General features: G+C 34.4%; 1 protein-coding gene across 6 annotated transcripts in view; it reads right to left on the bottom strand.

Annotated features, from left to right (window-relative positions):
* Positions 1-13,129, bottom strand: part of LOC116338349 (homeobox protein abdominal-A homolog) — a 91,554-nt gene that overhangs the window by 27,159 nt on the left and 51,266 nt on the right. For 4 of the 6 annotated variants that reach the window (XM_031763552.1, XM_031763547.1, XM_031763551.1 and 1 more), the window contains exons 3-4: positions 9,031-9,479; positions 635-1,641 (exon numbers count right to left, since the gene is read on the bottom strand). In XM_031763552.1, the coding sequence (XP_031619412.1) occupies positions 635-963 (329 nt within the window). In that variant the 5' untranslated portion in view covers positions 964-1,641; positions 9,031-9,479. Of the gene's footprint in view, positions 1-634; positions 1,642-2,046; positions 2,629-4,702; positions 5,158-9,030; positions 9,480-13,129 lie in introns of those variants that run through there. The other 2 variants (XM_031763548.1, XM_031763550.1) reach the window with 2 other exon arrangements.

The following is a 13,129-nucleotide window of genomic DNA, read 5'->3' as shown; positions in this document are numbered from 1 at the left end:
ATCAACCATCTAAGTAACCATTTGAACTTGTTTAAACAATAGCTATTATATTTCATGTAAAACACACAATGGAATGAGATGTTTTGGGTTCGAAAGAGTCGATCGTGTATATGAGTGTGGTTGTTATTACATGTAGGGCGATAAATAAAATAAACAAATAGAATAAAGAGACGCAGAAATATAGAGAGTAACAGATAAAGATTGAAAACTGATGAAAGAGCGCTAGAATGAGACACTTGAATTGGATTTGTTAAATACAATGTTACATTTTGATACACAATAAGCTTGACGGTAAGTACAAAAAAAAATATGTATAAAAAGGGAAGATAATTTTGCGTGTCATTAAACGTGAGAAAATGTACATGAATTAACGCTACTTTTCAACGAATCTTTCGGCATGGAAAATGAAAATGTAAATAAAAACATTCTATTCAACGATGACAAGCAAACAATGATCGCTTTTACATTATAGGACGATGCGACAAAAATGTGGTGTATATTTTTCTTTTCGTGTGTATTTTTTCGATTCTATTTACTCTCGATATATATGATTGAAAGTGCAATGTAAAGTCAGATTTTCATAATAATAATTTTTTTTTTTTCGGTGTCCGAAAATCGATTTTGCTTCACTTACCTACACGGTTTATCCTCTAAACCAGAAAAGCCTGGCATACCTGACAAACTGGTATGAGACGATGGATGATTTGAAACATATGGATACATTTTATTTGCCGTTGTTGTCGTTGATTGTGTTACCGTGGTTCCGTCTTCCGAATTTGCCGATGTTGCGGTGGCAAATGATAAATTTATGCCGTTATTGTGTGTATGATGAATTGAGTTCGTGTAAATGTTATTATTATTGTTCAAATGTAGCAATGATGCGACTGAATTCAATTGAGAACTTGTGAATGGCTGAAATTGTGAATAACTTGGTAGCATACTATCCAAAAAGGACTTTGACATTGCTTATTCAACAAAGCATTCAGTATTGTATTGAATGAACAGAATGGTCACCGTTCGGAGTTTCAATGCCGTCGGTGAAGCGCCATTGAATATCGCTCGCTCTCTATATATATCTAGTCGTAATGACTCTCAATTGCTACCGGAAACTGGCAATTTCAATAAATATTCGAAGCACTTTATTTTACACTTTTTGCCTGTTTAATCACTGGGCATCACCAAGATTTTACTTTAAAATCGCTTTGACTGACTTGAGCTCAAATCAAAAAATGGCCCACTGTCAGTTGGTTCTCTTTGGTTTTTAAGTCGACAACGTTGATTATAAAATTATTTAAAATAAAAGCAAAAATTATGTGAGTGAAGTTCTTTTTTATAAATAAAAATGAAACTCCTTTCTCTTTGACGTTCACTTAAAAACACTTGCGGTGTAGTTCATTGACACACCACTTCTTTTTGTTTCTGGCGTTTTTCCTGTTCGATTTTTTTTCTCCTTCTCTTTCAAAAGTTCGGCCCAATATTCGATATAGCCTCAATTAAATTTTATAAACTGTCTTTTTTGTACTTGTAACGTCGCACATGCACTTATGCACTTATTGCTATTGCCTTAAATTTGCAATTTATCGTTTATATAGTATAATCGCTGGCGCTAAACAGCCTGTCTGACTGATTATATATTTTGCACTGTATCGAGAGAGAAAAAAAAGAATGAATAAAAATGAATATTAAACGTCGTCACACCACGAGCAAATAATAAAAAAAAACAAAACAAAAATCATAAAATTATGTCACGCAATAATTTGAATTATTTTTTTTTTCAATTAAAATCAACACTACAAAAATGCAGAAAGCATCCGAAATGTTTGCGCAAAGATGAAACGTGTATGTTTGCGGAGAATTTCAAATGAGAATTTTTCGATTCTTTCTGCTCAACAAAAACCAAATGAATTTCAAACAAAAAATACAAAATTATTTCATTTGCTTCGATTACTTTGAATACACAAACACAACAAAAAAAACGATAGAGAAAAAAAATCAAGTTTTCTCGTCGAATTTTCTCAAGTTTTTTCCCGATTTTTTATGTCATACCGCTGGACCGCTTTTGTTTTCGATCGTATTTCTTGTCGCTTCTTGATATTTTTCTTGTTTAGACACTTTCTTATTATGTTTGTTTGTTCTCAAATCATCGCACAAAAAAAATCCATTTCACGTCGGAGATAGAACACAATTAAATGGTTTAAATTGCTTTGAAGACATTTTTCGAAATGGAGTTGAAGTTATATAGAGTTGATTCGTTTTTATTTTGTTATATTGAGTAACTGGGTGCGCGTTGCTGGTTGTGTGTTAACAGTCGTTGCCTGTTAAAGGTGCCTGCTATAAATGCTGTTATTGTGATAGTGTATTTTTATGATAGGTCGTTTTGTGTTGTTAACGCTTCGGCTGATGATAGCGCTATGTGTATGTATTTCGTACGCATAATGTTTTCAAATCAAATGGTATTTTCGTTGCCATATATAGACGACTATGTGTGTTGCGATCGAATAGTATAGCTGTCGCGCTCTTTCGTTCGCTTACAATATCCATCGCTGCTCAAACACTGCTGTGTGGCTGTGTCTATGGAAATGTAAGCGCGCGCCGCGCATTTGTTAGCCGTACATTTTTCGATTTTGAAATGGATTGTAGTGGCTCGTATTCGCATGCTTATACGTGCTGCTTTCTTTTTATTGGTATTGGTTTTTGGCTATATGGCGTGGATGTGTAGCTGCGTGTATATGCTTGAACATGTTTAACGGTGATTGTATATGTGTACGCGATACTCATGCATATATGGTGCACACAAGAAGAACATCAAGAGATGTGTGACTACATGCTCATTGGAATCGAAATAAAAATAAGACTATCGATACACACAAGAGGCTTTGATGCCTCTTTCAATATAGAGAACATCAGAATCGAAATATAGTCGTGGTGCATTGCGATACAACATATGTGTTCATGCATTAAGACAACGCATCCGTCAAAAACGTCTAAATACTCATTCTTATTAGATTTTTTTATGAAATAATTCTATCTAAAAAATGTGTTTTCTTCTTCATTTCATCTCACCCAAAGATATTTGGTTTGTTGTTATTTGTTTGGGTTTGTTTGGGAGCAAAAAGCTCATTGGCAAATTACATTACATCTTGATTTCATGTAACAAATCAATGAATTGAAAATCAACACAAGAAAGTATATTGTCTGAAAAATGATACGTGCCATTTCTTTGTTTGGGATATTTTGGACTCTTTCGGTTAAAAAAAAAAAACACAAAATCGATTCAAATTGCAGCATACACATATTTCAATGAAATAACGATTTCCCGGTCGTTGACAGATTTCTTCTGTCTGGGTATACGTTTCAAAAAGTTCACAGTGCCTTTCAGTGAGTGCGAGCTATATGCTAAAGCGATGTTTCACGGGCGCACTCTTTCTTTCTCATTCTCACTCGCTTGACTGACTTTGTAATGATCAAATTTTTTGCTTCTTCGGTTGAGAAAAAAAAAACAAATGTTGAACGTGATGGTTGTGCGTTAGACGGTTTTGAGAGCGCGTATAATAATATTTTAACAATTTAGTGTTTGTTTATTCGTTTTCATAATGGTCCAATGTGACCGAAGGATTAACGGGCCGACAATTCATTATATTATTGTCGTTTACAAGACATACTACCCGAGAGAGAGAGAACGTGTGAAAAAGAAACATACAAATCCGTTTGCGCTGATTTTGCCATGGCAAATGCAATTAACAATAAAATACAATTTGTTTATTTTATGGTTTGCGCACGTTAAGTTAATTTTTTTTTGTTTTCGCACTCTTATTTCAAATTTGCATTTATGCTTAAGCACGTGGTCTCTCGTTCTTTCATATTTAGTATCGTTAACTTTGCGAAATTGAGCCTGCGAACATTCATGATTACATTATTTATTTTTTTCTCGATAAATATTCGTTCGACAAACAACATACGGATGCGAATTCGAAACTCACTTTTTGCTCAAAATAGAAACGGATTAGAATCGAATTTGGTTTGTAACTGTCACATTTCGGTGACAAATTGACTTTGATGAAATGGAATCTAGTTAGAACATTAGCAACAACGGATTTAAAAAAAAACACAACCACGCAAAAACGAGCACTTAAATTCCACGGTTTTATTCTCGAAACGAACAAAATGCACACACACACACATCATCGACTCGATTTTCAAAGCCAACGCGCATTATTCACACATAACGATCTATCTGATTTTTTTTTGTCATTTTGATTGCATTTTTTGTTGTTTCAAAAAAGGATGTTCAATTTTAATCAATTTAAGTGTTTAATGTTACAAAAAAAATGTATTTTGCTTGTCTGTACATTGCTCTTCAAATCATTTTTATCGCATCGGCGTAGAATAGTAAAGCATATTTATTGGAGAAAAAAATCTACATCTAATAGGAATGAAAAACGAATACTAACTGAAAATGGAATAAGTGTTGATACAACAACGATCCATAAAATGAAAGCACACTATAATTTGTTTGATATATAAAAAAAAGAACCAATAAATCTAAAAACACTGGCACAGTAATAAATCAACAATAAAAAAATAGTCAACATCAACTTAAAGGGGACAGAGATTTTGTTTTTGTTTGGATATAGAGAAAATTAGACTAGAGATTTTTTTACTAAACAAAAAATTATATAGTATATTGATAATTAATATTTACTTTGTTGTGTCCTTTTTTCTTTAAACTGTCACACAATATCTTTATCTCAATCAGAATGTTTCGTTTTGTGTTATTTTTTTTTTATTTATGTTCGGTTCTTAAACGCCGCGAAAAAATGTCAAATATTCAAATTGTTCCGAAAATGCACAATATTTTTTATTGTTTGCTACTGCTGCTGCTGTTGCTGCTGATATTGAGACACACGACGATGATACGGTGTAGTATTGTGTGTATATAGTTCAAATGGAGAGAAGATAATAAAAAATTATATTATTATTTTATTTTCCTTCGCCGTTTTTTTCCCGTTCTGTGCGCGCCAGTGTTCCACCGTGTGTATTCCGTGTTCGGAGTATACGACGTTTTGTTTCGGGGTTTTTCTTCTCTCTTTCGCTGTGTAACGCTAACGTAATAATATTCCGATTGTTTCGATCGTTTTAGACTGAAGCTGTTTGCGTTATGAGAAGTAGTTCGTTTATGACCCAATACAAAAGCTTTGCCCATCAATTTTCGAGAATCGAATACATGCGTGCGCGTTTATTGTATGGGCGCGCATAATCTCTCTTTTTCACTCTCTCATTCTCTCAATGTGTATTTTTCCTCGTTGTTGTTGCCACTCACTCATCCAATCTAACCGTATATACATTAATACATGACATGTCGTCGTCGTCGCCGTTGTCGTGGCCCCGACTGAGATAGAATGAGACGAAAAAATACACACGTTCGCTGTTCGTGGGATTGAATAAGTGCGAAAGAGGCAATATGTTGTGACACGTACAAATACATCGAGAACGAAACAACGATATAATCACGAGACGGGCTAAACGAAGAAGGACGTCTATTTCTTAAAGTTGTATTCTCCGCGCATCACCAGTGATACGTCAGAATGCGAATGGGATAGAGAGAGAGAGAGGGAGAACACGAAGGAACGAGAATCATTTTGATTGTGATGAGTGCAGAAAAGTTTATGTTGTGTTTATATCATTCTTGTCACAAAAACAGACAAAAGCCTTGCTCTCACTGTGCAATGCACGGTATCATGTTGTGTATGTGTTTTATTTTTGTTGCATTTACATTGGTGTTATCTCATTCCAACCACGAGCATTCAAAATAGAATTTGAAGTTTTCTTTCGAACTAATTCTTGCTTTTCTTTTCACTCCGCACTTTGTAAGAGTCTATGCATGTGTGTGTGTGTGTGTGTAACGTAAACACATATATTTTGAATCAAGTCAGAACGTATGAAGAATACGACGGTTTTTTTCCTCTTTGTTTGCCTCGTTTGTGTATTTGGTTTTTGGTCAGTGTGTTCCAAGCAGAATGGAAGTAAGACATATATTTGGTCGTGTTTGACGCATTGGAATGCGTTGCTTTTAGAAGGAAAAGCGTAATTATGATTCTCTGCAAAAGTGCGAATGAGAAAGAAATACGGTGGAGAGCGAATTTTTTTTTGCAAATATATACAAACACAGGAACGACGGCACAGAGTACAATGGAAAAAGCAGGCATTGTAATAAAGAACGGCGCGCAGACAACATTTTCCTTGCACCAAGAGTTATTTTTAATGCCAATCAAAATTGATATTCACTGCATGGTTCATTGTATCGTGAATGTGTGTGCGTGTGTACATGTTGCAAAGAAAATACTGTTGTATCAGTCGGGAGTACACACATCACGGCGAGACGCATGGAACGCGCGCGCGATGTTCAACCTTTTGTTAATTTTTTTTTTCTTTTTTTGCAATAACAACAAAGACAACGACAATGAGTGTTGCTGGTTCGCTCTTGCTCATACATTTGTGCCACGAACACATGTACATGGAAATCGGCAAAGCACATAAAACACACAAAATCGTCGAATAGCAGCAATATAGCTGACGATATATTTATTTCACAGGCTACGGCAACCGAAATATCATATAGCATATCGTCGAAGTGAATGCGACGGAAAGGTGATGAACATACTAGTGCACACTCGCACACTTACTTCGCTCGTCGTCACCATATACACACAGTTTTGCGCGATTGTAGCTGTGCTATTTCTCTTTCCATTTCGATCGACAAATACATTTATATACACTTAATATTTGTACAAACTTAAAGTATACACACAGACAGGAATATAAGATTTAATTTGTATGGGGGATTGGATTATACCCCAAACCGTGAATAAAATAGAAATATACATACACACAGAATGGGAGATGTGGTAAAATTTCATTTTATTTGCATTTTCCGTTCTTCGTTCTTTTTTCTCTTCTCTTTATCTCCTTCTTCTTCTACTTTTCCACAAACAGCCACACTTGCCACACCATAGAGATGAATGTAATGCGCTCGCTTAAAATTCTAGACATTGAATCTCATTTGACGACGGAACCATCGTTGTCGTGATGTTTCGCATTTTCGGATTTTTTTGTTAGGTGCAAACGGATGCCATTACACATTCTTAAAGCCCTGTTTATTTTCGGGATCTTCATACCTGACGCTTTTTACTGCATCATTTTTCAATTAAATGGAAATTGTTATTGCGCAATTGTTAGATGTGCACATTTGTTGTAATCGATTTCTCTTCATCTTTTTTAGATTCTGCAATATCCTATGTGTGTGCGTATATGTTATTAACTTAATGCTATTTACAAAGAGATTTTGTTTCGCCTTGTTTGAATGTCGTTGTGGAATGAACAATGACTTTTTTAACATGAACATAAAAAAACCCTTCAAACAGGCCATTTTCCCTCTTCGATAGAATTTAAATATCATCTTCCTTTTTCTATCATTCAAAATTCATTTTAAATCGCGACAGATGTTACGCGTATCCAGTAATCTTGTTAGTGATCGCACGCACATTCATATCTAACTTTGTCCAACATATTGTTTTTTTTTTCTTACCATTTGCTGGCTTTTGATTCGTTGTACAATTGGTTGAAATGATCCTGTTGTTTAATTTTTATCTCACTCCCTACTTTTTATGTGCTTTTGCTATAACAATGAAGTAGCAATAGTAAACCAAAAAACAAAACTAAACGGTACAATAACAATACATTTGCCCATCCGCGGAACAATTATTGCTTTCACGAATATAAAATCTGCTTTTATTATTATTCAGGGAAAAGGCAATTTTCACATTTGGCTAACTTTCCTCATTCCATTCAAGATACTTTTACCGAGAGAAATAGATAGATGTAGAGCAGAATATAGACTCATCACAGAGTGACATGAGTCCAAAAACTTCTTCGTTAAATTCTTTAAAATAGATCAAAGTTTTCGTAAACCTTCTGTCAGCAGATAAAGAGACTTCAACGGATTTTGACTTTTCTGCTTTGACAGAGTGCGAAAAAGAGATAGTGTGTGTGAATTTTTTATATGCATCTTAAAAAAAATTCGTTTTAATTTTCTTGTTTGAGAATGTGATGAGTGATTTGTTTATGGTTTGGCTCTAACAATGTTTTGACCTACATGAAATAATAAAAAAAAAACTTTTCGTTCGCCATTTCCCTCTTATACACTAAACTTATGACTTATATTATGCATTTGGCAAGTTTTGTTCGTTATTATCAAGATTTCTTTGATTGATGCTTAAGCTATTGCATAACAACGACGAAATTACATCCAGAAGTTCCCTATTATTTCAACCCGAATTACAACCATAAAAACCAATGTCTTTAACCCGATTCTTCGTTCTCTGTTGTGTATTAATGTCCCAACCAGAAGACCAGAAACGAAAAACCAACCATACTGACACTTTTTCAGCAACGCTTGCGTATGCTGTTCACACATCAAAACGTTGATTGCAATTTGATGCAGCACATTTCATTTTCGGGTAATTCGTCGAAGACGACGACAACAACTACAATGAGAAAGAAAGTGCAAAAACTCTTTCGCTGTTTTGCAACATTGTTTCATACGGTGTGTGTGAGTGTTTGTGTGCGGTGGGAAAAATTTATAGCCAAAGGAGGCTTCTTACAAACAAAAAGAACAAAGGAACGAAACAAAAAAATATTGTACGAAATCAATCACGAAACACACAAACACGGGCGATAAATTCAATTGTCGAGAGATCCTTCAAATCAGATCATTGTGTTATTGAAAAAAGACTTTGACATCAAATTACCACTAATGGTTGTAATTTTTATCGACAAAACATACTTTTGATATTTATGTACACACCGAGAAAAATGTTTTTTCCTTTCTCTTTCGCTCATTGAAATGGTTGTCATCATTTTCAACGCTTCGATCCACATCAATACATTTTATGGCTTGTTTTGATGTTGTTTACATGAGACAAAGTGATTGAATGAGGAAAATAAGAATGGCACAACCATCGAGACACTTACCTGTAGTTCAAATGGCGTCATCGGCATTTTAAAAGAAATTTTCATTATCCAAGAGCTTCGATTCGTTGCATATCCATATTATTCCATTTGGGTGTCTTTTTTCGGTTTGAGTTTTCTACGGCTTCTTCAACCAAACGAGCACACATTTTAACCATATTGTAAAATTCACCTTTAAACACAATCACATCTTCTTCTTCTTCTTTCTTTTCCATCTTTTTTTCCATTTCATTCTGTAACTTTTGGTATTTGAATCATTTTTCACCATACACTTCACACAAATTACACCACTGACAAATTCACTTTCAACGGGCATATTTTTGTTGTTTTGTTTGCATCAATTATGCGTTCGACACCGTAAATTCTATTTCATTTGGGTTCACTTACAGCAACTACACATACACATCAGTAGTACTTCATTCAAATACATTGATTTAAAGAGCAAAAATTACCTGAAAAGAAAAAAGACAGATAACATTGTTAATAATCGCATATTTTATTATGTCGTTACGCACAAATCATTCGTGTGCAGGGAATTACAATTTTGATAGTTTGAAAAGTCACCGAAATCAATCGGAAAAAGGGTGTGTTTGCATGCAAAATTCAATGAAAAAATCAGAATACATATCGAAACCTATGCTAAACTCTTTCGAATACCGACGAAAATTACATGAAAATGATGAAGCGATAAAATACGAAACCACATCAAATCAAAATGGATTACATGAAACCGACTTCATTTTCAATTCGTGGTGGTTGTTTTTTTCACTCTTCTCGATGGAATAAAAGAGTAATTTTTTTCTACCTTTCATCGAATACAAACTGATATTAAATTTATATTTTATTCTTTTCAATGTGGGATTCAATGTTTGAAAAAAGCATTGAAGGTCAATACACAAAAAAAATATATGTATATAAATAAACATGCCAATGAGCGACAGAGAAATGTAAATTCTTATTTTTTTCGTAATAATAATATTATCATCATGCATGTTGGAGTTTATATATTTCGGTCGTTGAATTTTTCGAGATGAGTGTGTGTGTGTGTGTGTGTGTGGTGGCTGGATGCTGATAGAAAATCGTATCACATTTTGGGTGTAATAAAATAAATGCAGCGTAAGCGTGTCATATAGCGCACAAAGAGCGAGAATAAAATGCAAAAAAATGTGAAATATTTTCCCGTTTCGTGTACAAAAGAATGGAAGGCGAATGATAGCGATTCAATAATGTGACGAAGAGAAAAAAAACTGGAGCTTAGAGTCGTTGCCATTTGTTGGAAAATATTCAGGACGTTTTCGTTTGGAAAATCGAAAAATATTTAGAGACGCATTAAATATGCCACGAAGAGATCATAAATGGAAAAACGAAACCATTCATTGGTAAGAGCATTTTGTGTTGGCTGAGAAGCTCAGAAACGTATTTTTGATTCAGGGCGTTGTTTTGTATCGCGCGCGCCAACAAACAAGCTGTCATTCGATCTCCTTTCTTCCACTATTGCTCGTTCTGAATATATCAAACAAAAGAAAACAATCGTAAAATTTATTTTTCTCTCTCTCAGTGAAATTGTACGTTTGCCTTCAGTTTTGGGCGCTTTTATTCACACGCACCTAATAGAATGGAACCATTTTGTATACCATGAGAGAGTATACACATCTTTTTATCAGGCAAGCGAAATGATGAGAATAGATCCAAACTACATTTTACAAAATAGAATAAAAAGAACACCGTGACATCTGAAATTCCTCGATTTAAAATGCCTTGGCCGTATAGAATGCAGGAGCGTTTATCAGAGCAACAAAGAAAACGAAGAAGCATATACGAACCAACGAGAAAATTCTTAAGACTATGCACGACTGGAATAAAATAAAAGAGGCAAAACGCTCGCGCTAAACAAAATGAGATGGTATAGATATAGAAACCGAAAATAATTTTTTTTCTTTTCTCTTTACTCCTTCAGAAAATACCGAACAGACAAAACACGAATAAAAGAACTCCATTAAAATGCTATAAAAAATTTTATGACCCAACGAATCTGTTTTAATAGGATCGCGTGTATGGTATGGCTCTTATGGTCGCGTATTGGAATTCTTTTTTTTTCCTCGTTTTTCTGTTTCATTCTTTTTCCCAAAATGTGTTTTTGAAGAAAAAAAAAAACACACGAAAGAAAGATAGAGAATGTGTACTCTTTTGCACACACTTTCGGGATGTAAATGTGCACATCGTAAAACCAGAAAAAGACACGTCCAAACCAAAGAGCCAAAAATATACATACTATATAAATTTCTAGCACTGGAAATATAACAATGACGGAGCAACGTAGAAATGCGCACACCGCTCGTGTATTCAATGCCCACGAAACGATTTTTTTTTTTTTGCTAATTACACATCGACGACAATGACGATCCATCCATGCGACCATCGAAGTGGAATGCATGCGAAAAATCCCACTATCTCAACACGCCCCAGTTTCCTTTATATGTTCGCCTAGTTGAAAAACCATCCCAGTGAAAATGAACAACAAAGAAATGGATGAAAAAAAATGCAACAATAACCAAAAACATCACGTTCAATTTTCGTTTCTTTTAATTTGATTAGAAATGTGCACGACCAAATGGCTTGAAATTAAAATTATTGACTATTTACTGTAATACAATGTATGCGATGAAACACAATGTTTATTTGTGTGTTATTAAAGCCATACCAAACTACTGACACTTGAACTGTTCGTGTTTTTCCTCTCCATCAGGCTCGTTGTTCTCTCTCTCTCTCTCTCTCTCTCTCTCTCTCTCTCTCTCTCAATCTCTCGTCAATTTTCATTCATATTTTTTTCCACATGCAATACAGACATCAAATAACTTAAAAATGAGTAAATTTTATGGATGGAATCATTAGGAAGATTTATTGTTAATCAAGCGGGCAATAAAAAGTGTGCATAACCATACAATGAAATTGATTTCAGCGCATTTTTTTCTTCTTTTTTCATTCAAGTTTGCTTTGCATTCAATTGCTATTAAGTAAAGCGTTCGTTTTCAACTTGGATTTTGTAATAAAAAACAGCCACAAATGGTTTCGCTATTTAGAAAAAAAAAATAAACTAAATTCCGGTCGTTCGTCTTTTTTCTCGTTGCTCCCATTCGAAAATAAGAGAAAATTCCTTGATTTTTATTAAATGGTATAAGATCATCGTTTGAAGATGTATGAAATAGAAGAAATATTACTTCTCTTTGACTAGCATCGTCCAACAACGCCATCTATGATCAACCTGCTGAAGTTTTTGGTAAACAATGCCAATTCGCAGCTATTGTTTTCGAACTGCAGTCGGTAAGGGTTGCAAAGCACATGCACATACGCACACATACACCGAAGCACAGCCAAAAAGTACATCTCCATCGAGGGATGTATGAGGAAAAGTGAACGCAAGCACATCAAACAGTACACTTCATTGCAATGCGTGGTCGACACGGCGCGCTTTTCAAATCGTCGAACGGAATTGAAGCACACAAAAAATGCGATAGAGATACACAAATGACAATATAACCGTCATCAAGCGAGAAAGAAAAAAACATACGGATTTGATATAGATTCCGAAAAAAAACAAACCGTAACCATGATTCACCGTCACTTACGTCGGTCCGAATAATCGCCCGATAGAGACACGACTCACACACTTCTATATTCACACACAAAAAAACCATACCAAACGACAGACACTTTAATTTTATAGTCAATAAATGAACATTTATTACCACAACAAATAATAAATGTATGCCCCGAATGCGAGACACAGCACATTTTAAATGAACAGCAACAACGAGTGAAAAAAATACAACAACGAAATAATAATTCATTGCAATTAAAGTGTTTGATTACAATAATGCCTTGTAGTAACCAGAATTTTAACGGTCGGGCAAGGAAGAGTTTAGATTTTTTCGGCGATAGAATCTGTCGGGGCAAATTTGTCTTGTCTTATTCTCTTTTTTTGCTGCTTTTATTATTTATTGTAGTTTTTTATTTTGTTGATCATCATAGTATAGAAACAAATATGAAAAAAGGCGTTTTTCGAGTTTATAAATGTTTGCACATTAATGCGTTTAATCTTATG

Source organism: Contarinia nasturtii, unplaced genomic scaffold (assembly GCF_009176525.2).
Source record: "Contarinia nasturtii isolate CC-2019 unplaced genomic scaffold, AAFC_CNas_1.1 Cnas_scaffold_350, whole genome shotgun sequence".
In the NCBI taxonomy this organism is placed as follows: domain Eukaryota; kingdom Metazoa; phylum Arthropoda; class Insecta; order Diptera; family Cecidomyiidae; genus Contarinia; species Contarinia nasturtii.
Note: the sequence above shows the minus strand (reverse complement) of the source record. Positions and strands in the feature narration are given on the sequence as shown.